The following is an 11,788-nucleotide window of genomic DNA, read 5'->3' on the forward strand; positions in this document are numbered from 1 at the left end:
TAAAATTTCTCATCTCTTGGTCACAACAAGCCTCTAAAGTTGATGGACTAGTCCATTTTGCCCAAAATAGCCGTTTCTTGTGGTTGATTGTATATAAATGGGTGCTACCATTTAACGAGCCTTGCAAAGCGAGTGAGGGATACAAAGCGAGCGAAACAAATGAGTTCGAGATATCTTGTAGCTGAAATCCTAGTAATACTCGACTATGCGTAACTTTATTTTTATTCCATGTTTGTATACAAACTGTGTACGCTCCATTTTCGTTTTTTGCTTATTCCTCAACACCATGCAGGAAATTTACTGAGCATTTTCAGTTCTAGGTTATATTTATCCCCACTCTCTCCTTAAGTTAGTACTTACCACACACTTTTTATTGATTAGCTCCAAGAGCGTGTTACTGAAGTGAGAAGAAACCAAAGAGTCCCATAAAATTTATCATTAGTAAAATGGCATAGTCATCGGAAGGCCAACCCATAAACTACCTATATACCTGCACAACAATCATGACATGCTTGCCATATGTTTAAGGCATAAACATCCATTACTTCTTTGTCATTGAAACCATAAACATAAAGCTTTTCAAAATAAGAAAGATTATAATTACAATCTTCTACAGAGACACACATATAATCCACTCACACTTCTCATACATAGATCATGACTAGAGAGAGAGAGTGTTTAAACATGAAAAATGACACTCTAAAATAACTAATGCACAAAAGCAAACTTTTCTAGTTCTCATTAAGAAAACAACCAAAAAGAATACTCTTCAAATTTCTTAGTGACTCAACACCTAAAGTTTGCCGACTAAAAGTGAGAGAATCTGGTTTGATTTGACTTATTGCAAAGAGATTTTGACTGCAAAAAAGTACACATAAATAACTTGGTTTGTCATTAAACATCATGATCTCCATACACCACCTAGGTTAAGTGGAAATAGAGAAAGAGGGAATAGAGGAAAGGGAGGGGGGACAGTCAGTTGTTGTGGATAGCTAGTACAAAAAAAGTAAGTTGCCAAAGTAGGATATAGATGATAGATAAAAATAAAAACATGCTTAAATCATTAGCATATGTTTTCCATACAAGGTCTAAAACATCTAGTTCTATATACGATGAAGTTGATAGCTAAAAGGTGAAACTAGCTTAAGCAACCACTAGCACACGTCTTCCATGCAAGGCTTGGAATAACTCTATATTTGAGAGAGCGGCTTGATGCATAAATGCATGAACATTTGCATCCAATCCAAGAGTCCTTAAAAATACAAAGTATATATGCTTGCATGGAATATAAGTACTTGCCTTTGCATCCCGTCTCACAAAGTCCTCACATGTACACTGTGGAAATTGACTTATTGTGATGGAATATGAAATCCCACGTTCTTTTGATCCCTCTGATTCCAAGAAGAAAACGTGCACTTTGTTTGGGACTATTATACTCTCTCTAAGAACAGTTGCATGCATTTTAGTTGCCAAGCCAATCTTATCCTTGAAATCTTTGGTGAGTTTGCTTCTCCACTTGACCATTCTACCATCCCTCTTTTGTGGCCGTGCTACACTTGCAGGAGGTTGAGATCGAAAGCTTTCTACAACTGCACCTTCTTGAGATCCATCATCCAAAACAAAGCCTGACTTTTGCAATAAACTTTTCTCTTCTAAAGATAGAAACGTTCCCTTTCAGATGGGCCACACCCCAGGTGCAGGATCTAGTGGAAAAATAACAGATCCATGCACATTCCAAGCATGTTGTACATTGCTATTGCAAAACCAAATGACGTGCTCATGTGTGCCACTTGGGTATCTTCTTCTTCCCTTGAAGCAAGGGGCAGGAACACCATGCAATGTTGTTCCCCCATTTATGTTGATCTCAACCCCACACCTCTCACCTACATCAACAAGAAAATTTTAAGACCATAGAGGAAAGGTTAGCGACCAGAAATGATAGATTCAATGTTGTATTTCTAACCTATCTCCTTGATTAACCCAAAACAACTCACTTTAGCCTTAGGAGGTGCTCTCCTAATGGCCCAAGTGGTCTCTGAAACTTCAGACTCCTTTACCTGTTGTACTTTGAAGCTTGGACATTGTGGAATAGCTCTAGAGGTTGTGATGGTATTATATTTAGTTCTATGACTGTCAGTCTCATGAACCGGAGTTGAGTGATCCAACTTTATTTTTCGACGCAAACTTACTTGCTCCATGGGGGGCTATCTCATGTACTCCGAAGAGGCAAGGCCTACTTCATCCATTGTAGAAGCAGTCAAATCAATAACCTTCTTCTCAATAGCTCGAGTTGTGTGTCCTTCCATTAGCCTTTTAGCTAGTTGTTTCAAGTCCGGACCAGTACCATGATATCTTCCATCCATAAAAGACTTATATTTTGCACTTTGCTACACTGCTAAGCATAGGTCAACAGCGGTAGCCTCATAGAATGAGACATCCTTTGTTGCTCCATGTGCAACACGAATACTTGCATGTTTAGATTCAGATAGGTTAGTTGATGGTATTCCCAAATCCTTGTGTTTTGTAAGAAACTGATCAATCCAATGTGATGATCGTGCATCCCATCATGCAAGCCATAGTTGTAAGCTTTGTAGTTGTCCTTCAATAATGTGGTTGTGAGTCCAATAGTTTTGTATAGCTTGCTTACATCGTTCCTTCTCCATCTCAGTAGGTGCACTTCTCCACTACCTGCACATATACTTGTGCTCTTCTTGAAAGGCTGGCTTAATGCACTTCTTAGTGTGATCCACCATATTTGTCTCCCAGTGAAACTTGCAAGACCTCTCTTTCTCCTCCACCTTATTATTTGGACCACCAAAGTAGACTGTGCGCATTGCAATCCAATTTTGTTGAGCCTCATCTGACATGAAACCTCTAAATTGAGGAAGTGGAAAACCATTTTGCACCATTTGGTTGTTTAACATTTTCCAAAATTGAACCTGAGCATGGTGATCTTGCACCTTGAACTCACAAGTTGCGATTGTGAGCAACTCACGTACATGTGGATCATATACATGGGCTCCCATTGTGCACCACCCCTTCACCCTATGAACATGATCAAAATGCACCCATATGACGTCCAATGAGCCACCTGATTGCATTCGATTAACAAGATCCACTCCTGAACCTGGACACTTAGATGACATCTTAAACACATGTGGCTAGCTATCATCACCAAGTTTATCAGGAAAAAGAACACTTTGGATAAATGGATATATGCATCTTTGTTTCAGTCTCAAAATAGCATCCAGCCCACTGTTCCCTTGAAGAAAATCTTTTCTAGCAGCCTGGATGGACCTTTTGATTCGAGCTTTTTGAGAGATGGGAGTAATTTGATCTAGCACTTTGTGAAAGTAACCCTCTGAAGAAGTCTTGTGAGAAGCACCATCCTCATGAATCAACAGCTCCATGATCAAGTCCCTTGTGACTGAGACTTCAATTTTCTTGCATGTGCTAGAAGGCTCAATGGTTGCCCGTGTGAACAACCTCCTCCACCTTTTTTGATAACCCCTTTGCCACTGGATGATTATGAAAGCCCATGTGTATGGAACATCTTGTTGTGCCATCTCTATCTCGAGGGATACAATAGTATATGAATGCTTGACAAGTTTTGATACATTCTGGTGATTCACCACAGTGCTTACAAAGAAGAACTCCATTTTCATTGTTCAATGGTCCAACAGGTGGCGCAGATTGAAGCTTGCCTTTCCACTGAGTCTCATTCACTGTTCCAAACATATCTACACAAGCACAATCAATGTTATAACACCTTAAGTGTCCACAACACCTACTTATTCTCACTATTCCTTTAAATGCATCAACAGAGCTGGTCTTGTATGTTGTCCAAAAATGTCCATCAAGCCGTTGCTCCATGCCTTTCATGTTAGAACCATCTTTGCAAGGTGGAAGCTCAAAAAAATAGTAGCCATCATATTCAAGTGGAAGCTCATCAAGTTTTTGACTAACTTGTGCTGAAGAAAGAGCAACATGAAGAGAACTAAACAGTGGAAGCTTCTGAATACTTGAAAGAATGCTAATCTCTTTTTCTACTAATTTTTGTACTTGTCGCTTTTCTAGCTTGTAAACACCTCCATTGTTATCATGAAGCTTATACCCATGACTTCCATCCTCTAATGAAACTATAGAAAGAGATACAACTACATCATCTATAGAAGTTGCTTCAGATAGAATAATGTCTTGGTTTGCAAGTTGAAAATACTCCTTTAGAGCAGTGAGACTAATATCACACATCTCTATGTCATATCTAATTGAGAGAACTCTTTCTTCATATGTAATAAGAACTCAATGAGGCATTGTAAGAGTGAAGCATCCAGAGACAAATGCAGAGCTCAGGACAAGATAGGCTCGCTTTTAATATCCAAAGCCAGATCCATAGAAATCATTTTCTTGAGCTTTGAGAAAATGTCGAGAAAAAGGTTGGCATTAGTAATAAATCGGATGGCATTTAAAAAGTTTGTGCAATCATCTGTTTGATAGGGACGGACTAGGATCTGTTTGTGCAATCATCTGTTTGATAAAAGAACACAATCCACGAGGAAAGTAAAATCTTTTGTCACAATTTACGAGGAAAGTAGCTTTTGATTTATGTTCACTTAAATTTTAAAAAATTTCCTTTTGGTCTATGCTCATTAAAGTTTTAAAGCATTTTTTTGTGAATATCAATTTTAATTTTTAAATAATATTGTGTAGAAGTCACGCTCTTGGCAAAAGCTCACCATTTTTTGTTGTAGCTAAATAAAGAACTGAACTTTATTTTTGCACTCTCCAAGAACTGCTCACAGGGGTCCGTGTTATTGCATTTGGAGACGCTATTCTAACAAGGCCGGTGAGGAGAAATGAATCATTTTGTTTTCATCTGCTCACCAAGGGTTTCATTGTTGCATTTGGAAAAGAAAATCTCAGAGCGCCAGTGAGAGAGGGGACTTTATTTTGCTCACCAAGGGTTTTGTGCTTGCATTTGGAAACGCTTTCATGGCAGCGCTGGTGAGACATGAGTGTGGAGTTAAAGGCTTTGAAATTTGAGGTTTAGAGGTTTTTAGGTTTTGAGTCCTCACCACAGCTTTGAGGTTTGCGTTTGGAAATGCAACTTTGAGAAGCTAGGTGAGGAGAGAAGCTATGGCTAGATTTTCGCTCAAGGGTTTGACGTTTCACTCAACAAGGCTTTAACGTTTCACTCACCAAGCTGTGGTAATTTCACTCACCAAGGCTTTCACGTTTGCGTTTGGAAACGCAACTTCAAGAAGCCAAGTGAGGAGAAGCTTTGGAAATGCCAGGTGAGGAGAAGCTGTGGGAAAATTCTCTGGCAGTTCGCAAACTTCCACCTATTCGCAGTTCAACAACTTTTCAGGTTTTCGCATTTTGCTGATTTTCACAATTAAGTAGTTTGCAGATTTTTGCAGTTCAGCAGCTCATAGATTTTCGTAGTCCAGCAAATTTCTGCAGTCTAGCAGTTTTTCACAATCTAGCAGATTTTCACAGATTTCTGCAGTCCAGTAGTTCGCAAAATTTTACAGTCCAGCAGTTTGCAGATTTTTACAGCTCGCAGATTTTTGCAGTTCCCAGATTTTACAGCTCGTAGAATTTTATAGTTTGTAGATTTTTCAACAGTTTAGCAGATCGCAGCAGTCCCAAGCAGTTCCAAGTTCGCAGGTAAAATCTATTTAATGGTTAGGCTAAATGAGAGAGAGAGAGAGAGAGAGAGAGAGAGAGAGAGAGAGAGAGAGAGAGAGAGAGAGAGAGAGAGAGAGAGAGAGAGAGAGAGAGAGAGAGAGAGGAGAGGATGGGATCGTTAAAAATGAAATAGGGTGGGAGTCGGCAATGACTTGGGCTACATGTTCCCTCTAACTGCCCTCCATTGCATTGCTTATTATGACAATGGTTGCCGAGACCCTTTTGCCCTTTTGCTTATCGACCCGCAACAATAACTGAGAGAGAGGGAGGAGATTACTTAGTATTGTCCCTTTTGCCCTTTTGCTTATCGACCAAAGGCAAGGGAGCATGGTTCTAAGTTAATCTTTTGTATTTCGTACATGCAACTTTACTGCACTTTATCCTTTTCTTAGCTGTGGTGTCCAAAGTAGCTAAAAGTTTCTCGCAACAAATTGTGTGCTCACCATGGGGGTTCCATCTTGCATTTCCAAACGCAAGTTTGAAGCCTCTGGTGCAGCAATGAATTCATTTATTTTGCTCAAAAAATGACATCAGTGAGAAAGATCTGAAGCAATGTAGTTTCAAATCAAAGCTTCTGATTGCAGGTTCGCAATGGGAAAATCTGCAAAGAGGAAGACAACAAAGTCAACATCCGTTGAGCAAAGTACCAACAAAAGTTTAAAGAAGAAACTGGATTTTGTATCAATTGAAGCTAAAGATATTGATGTCGACACAAACCCTTTACCTCAACCAAAAAATTTCATGCAGGACAAAGATGTAAACTCTGAAGTTATAGAGGATGATGATGAAGATGGAAACAATTCTCTTATAGCAAGTAATATCCAGCTAGTTGCAGGTGGTGATGTTATTGGTCATTGCAGGGTATTGCCAGCTGATAGGTGTCCTTGCATACCTCTATGCAGGTTACTGCCACATGCAAAAGTAAGAGGTCTTTGAAAAGATGTAAGTTCACTTAAAATTGCATTTGCTACAGAGAACTATATGCCAGAGAAGGGAACGTTTGTTGTCTCCACTTGTCTTTGCAATGGGGAAGAAACCTTGGTAACAGATATTATTAAGGATTCTTGGGATCGTACGTGGCTGGAAGCAGATATGAAGTTTGAAAAGGAGGTATCCTTAAAAAGAGAGCTGAAATTTATGTCAAAGAAAATGTTTTAAGTGTGGGAGGGGAATCACGGGACAAAGGCTTGGATGGAAGTTATAACCGAACTTTTTAAAGAGGATAAGTCAAGACATGTGAGAGTTATGTGCACTCTCATAGATCCAAGGAAGGTTCCAGAGATAGCCCTTCTTGCTTCTTTGCAACGCATGAATGTGTAAGTTACTTTTTTTTTGTAGTTTTGATTGTGCATTGTTCTCTCAAAGGTTTAATTAATAACTTATCATATCCTTCTTTATGAAATAGGCTAAATGAGCATGCAGTAATTAAACCATTGCTTCGAGATGTGCTAATTAACACCAACAACATATGTGGGAGTGATACAAAAGAGTATATTGAGTCTGTAAAAGAGGAGGAGAATAAGTTAGTCAAAGGTTGCAGAAGCAAAGAGTCATGGTTTCCATTTTCGAGAGGTTACTTGGCAAGGCGTTTGTTTCAGGTACTTAATTAAACTTTTTTTATATAGATAGATTTGGTATATGAAATTATAACTTTTATTTGTAAGCTATGTAAAGGTTGAATATAACAAAGAAGTTGCATCGGCAATGAAACAATTGAAAGAACTATGCTAGAAGAACAAAGGGAGGATACGAAAGGAGAAGTCAAAGATTCAGAAACGAATTTCGGATAGAATTGGCAAGGTGTGCTTATTTTCACAAAACAAGTAATTGAGTTTATTTTTCATTTTGAAAATTTAGGTATATATAATTAAACTTCTTTCAGGTTTTACTTTGCATACATCCCAAACTAGGTGAGCAATGGAAAAGACATTGTTTGATTTGCAATTTGAGGGTAAAGATTCATATGTGACATTGGAGAGACTTAGAATGCTTGCAACTTCTGATTTACAATCTGAAAAAAGAGTTAGAATTTTGAAACTATTAGAAGCTCCAAGAATTACAAGGGAGCAATACTTGATACCTACAAGAGAAGCTGATTTTAAAGGGTAAGTCAATTTATCATTTAGAAGTATTGGAAGACATTGGTATGTCTAAATACTAAATTCATGTTTTTGCATGTTAATTTGTGACAGTTGGTTGGTGAGAGAAATATTTTTGGAAAGGGTTGAAAGTGTGGCCATGTACTTACTTGAATCTTCACTTGAAAGCATGGAGGAGCCACCGACAATGCCACTAGACCCTACTTTAAGAAAGTACTTTTATGGAGTGAAGTTGGAAGCCCGTAAGTATATGTTTCAAATGTTGAGAAGTAGAGATGCAAGAGGGGATCTCAAATCAGGAAAAAGTGGTAATGAGACAAAGGAGAATAAGTCCATGGAACTTGAAAAAGCGGCACAACGTGTTTTTTTTATGTAAATTGAATGATCTTTGCTTTGATTGTTTTTGATGTCCATTGATGTGAATGTTTTTTTTTTAATATATGTGTCTATTTTAGGTTTTTTAAACACCTTGTTGTCAAGAAGTTGCTTGGTGAAATACCAAGTGTTTGCAAGGCATGCTGTAAAGTGGGTGACTCTCCTCTATGCATGTTTCCTTCTACCATGCAAGGATTGAGTAAATGGGAGATAGAAAATTGTCCATGGTGGATAGAATTTCCTGCGGGGAATCGTTTGGAGGAGGAGATTGATATGTATGAATTGCATGCTGGTAAGAGATCCATAACTTCTACAGCTACTTTGGAAAAAGAGGCTACAAAGAAAGCATCAAAGAAAGACATCACTAGCAAATCAAGAGGTTAGTCTTTTCTCCTAAATACAACCATTTGATACAAGTGTTACAAGCTTTTGGGTTCTCTTTGAATGTGTGTCGTTTTATGGCTTTTCTCTATATTAGGTTATGGTGAGAAAGACATTCATACTCAAGAGATTGCAGAAATTCTTGTAGAAAGTGATAATGTATTAGGTGAGTTTTTTTATATAAAAAGCGTGATATCTTTGTGTGCTCTTTTGATTTCCTAAAGAGTATTTATGTGTGTGTGTGTGTGTGTGTAACTTGCAGAAGACTCAACTCTTGCAAAGGAATTTGTGACATATATTCACAATGGGCCATCAAAGATAGAATCTTATAGAGACACATGTTTTGAATCTATTTTTGAATGTTGTGTTGGTGATTATATTGAAATGGGTAGAGATTTTGAGAAAGGAAAAAAGAATGAGGCATTTGGGAAGATGCATGAGTTTTTTAGCTTGCATGCTTATAAAGACCATCATTATCATCATGGAGGGAAAAAAGTGAAATAGGCAGCAGGACTTGTTTTGATAGACTTTCCCACAACTATGGTGGGAATAGATGTTGGTGAGGAGGTTCCTTTGTGGGATATGTTGACAGAGGATCATGTACGCTATGGTATCTCCATAGGGGCTGCTAGTCTTGCTGATGATGGTTGGTTGGTCATGATTAGCCCATTGGATGGTAATCCTACTTACATTGATTTTTTCTTAAAATATTTTATTTTTGTTCTTTTCTTTTTTGAAAATTTTGTGGTTGAAACTTGTAGGTCCTTGCCTCACTTGGATTGAAAAGTATTCATATTGTCAAGGTCTAGTCGTGGCAAGAAGAGTGGTGATGGGAAGCAAAATACCATATGGAGGTTGCAAACAAGGAGAAAACACTCTCCGTGTGAGTAATTGCATAAAAATTGATAATACCAAGCTCTAAAAGTAATGGTTTGATGATTTAGTACTAATACTTTTCTATTGTGATGTGCATGATAGGTACGATGCAGCATACTCATATTTGCTCATGGAATGGGTTACTATCCAACTTTGTATTTTGAGGATAGTAAAGCTCTTTTCAAAGGTAATTCATTGCAAAGTGATGATGATTTTTGGGCTCATTACATGCCTGAAAGCAAGAAGACACAACATCCACAATCCTCTAGATTGATTCGTGGAGCAGTTCAAAAGAGTATGAGCTTCATGGCTTTTTTCCTACGCACTTGTTGTTCTCCAGGGGGTTTAGTGATTGACATGGGTTGTGGTACGGCACCACTATGACATGCAGCCATGATATTGGGATATACATGCTTTGCTTTTGACAATGATGCAGCAATCATCAAGGATTTGGTGGAACCTATTAAGCTATCAAGTGAGAAGAGGCCGATTGCATCAAAGGAAAAAGAACATACAAGAGAAGTGGAGGAGTTTGTGTTCAAACCTCTTGGAAATCCTTTTTTGATTGGATGACTAGTAAGTTTTACAATGGGTGTCCCTTAGACGTATGCTGCTTACTTTGGATGCTTACTTGCATGGATATTTGACTTATAAGTAACCTCTTGGTACTTTCTTTATTTAGTTTTTCGTCTTGAAATGGTAGATTGTGTGCCATAGACATGATGATGTTCTTTGTGGCCTTCTTTTGAAGTTAGCTAGTCCTTTTATAATGTAGTTAGTAGCTATAGTATAAATAAGATTGATTTTCAGTCAATGCTCTTTCTTTATGTATGTTTGTTTATCAATGTGTATGTCATGAAAAGTTATTTTTTTCTTTGTGCCTTTGTTAAGCTTCAAGATAGGTATCATTGTGGATATAACATTGATTGTTATTGGTGGGAACACTTTCCCAGTACGCTTCCTTTTTATGCAGAGCTAGAGGCACAAAGAATGGCGGAAAATGACTCATTTGATGATGATTTTGTTGCTACTCCAAGGAGGGAAAGAAGAAAGTGTGATTTTGTTGATGATGAGTGTGAGGAGGATAAATAATTGTACAACTTGAAAACATTTATCTGGATGTTTACTTTGATAGCATCTTATTGTAGTGCTCGCTAATTATGCTTTGATTTGAAGGGGTATGTAAGGTGTTATTATCGATTTTGAAAAACCAATTGTTGTCTCTTATGAATGGTAACCATGTGTTTGTGGATGAAGCAATTTATATAAAGTGTGGTTGTTAATATGGAGAGTGTGGTTGTTAATATGTCCTTCTCAAGCAATATGTCTACTTTGGTGTCTTTTCCATAGTATGGTCTCTTTGTTCTTAAATCTTTGTGTTTTTTTTTACATTAGAATCATGCTTTCTATTCTAATCTCTTTGGTTTTTCATCAGTTTCTCTTTGTTTTTTAGTTTGTTTGTTACACACACTCTCTCTAGTCATGATCTACATATGAGAAGTATGAGCGGATTATTTGTGTGTCTCTGTAGAAGATTGTAATTATAATCCTCCTCATGTCAGAAATATTTTTGTTTATGGTTTAATGAAAAAAAAGTCATGGATATTTATGCTTTAAACATATGGCAATCATGGTAAGTACTAAACATATGGTAAGTACTAACTTAAGGAGAAAATGGAGATAAATTTATTCTAGAATTAAAAATGCTCAGTAAATTCCCTACATAATGTCGAGGAATGATAAAACTAAATTTAAGCGTAGTCGAGTATTACTAGGATTTCAGCTATAAGATATCTCCAACTCATTTGTCTCGCTCGCTTTGTATCCCTCGCTCGCTTTTCAAGGCTCGTTAAATGGTAGCACCCTATATAAATGATACTATGATTTTTGTAGTGAGGCAAGCTTTTCCATGCATGGGAACCCCCCATATATTTTTGCCCTTTTACCAAAATATTTCCTATTATATAAGCTACTTTTGATTTTTTCTTCCTTTTTCACAAACATTTTAGCCTTTATTAAATAAATAAGACTTATGCTAATCAATCACGATGTAGCATAAATAAGTAAGCTTTCTTTGTTGATCCCTCTTTTGACCTTAAATATTAAATATATATATTCTAAATTACATTATATATTTTAGTATTTTCTAATATATTTTTCATGTATGTATATTATTCCACCCTACCAGATATTTTATTCACTAGTTTTCATTTTCAAACCTCAACCCCACTTTCAAATTTCAATAATACCTACATCTAGATGATTGCAAATCTTTTCAAAACTCTAGGTCATGTTTTCATACACATGAAGGAGCTTACACTTGAAGGCAAGAGAGAAGTCCACTCAAAGAGGACCACCAAAAGTCC

The 11,788-nt window shown here is 37.2% G+C and overlaps 1 protein-coding gene and 2 pseudogenes across 1 annotated transcript; 1 reads left to right on the top strand and 2 right to left on the bottom strand.

Moving 5' to 3' along the window:
• Positions 1-1,609: 1,609 nt before the first annotated feature.
• LOC147460077 (uncharacterized) lies at positions 1,610-2,663 on the bottom strand (annotated as a pseudogene).
• Positions 2,664-3,462: 799 nt separating this feature from the next.
• On the bottom strand, positions 3,463-4,251 carry LOC147460078 (uncharacterized). The gene has a single exon (XM_086511672.1). It carries the CDS (start codon positions 4,249-4,251, stop codon positions 3,463-3,465), a length of 789 nt encoding a protein of 262 aa, XP_086367798.1.
• Positions 4,252-5,287: 1,036 nt separating this feature from the next.
• LOC147460079 (uncharacterized) lies at positions 5,288-9,995 on the top strand (annotated as a pseudogene).
• The last annotated feature ends 1,793 nt before the right edge of the window (positions 9,996-11,788 follow it).

The sequence above is a fragment of the Adiantum capillus-veneris genome, chromosome 4 (assembly GCF_014529385.1).
Source record: "Adiantum capillus-veneris isolate H3 chromosome 4, ASM1452938v2, whole genome shotgun sequence".
NCBI lineage: Eukaryota > Viridiplantae > Streptophyta > Polypodiopsida > Polypodiales > Pteridaceae > Adiantum > Adiantum capillus-veneris.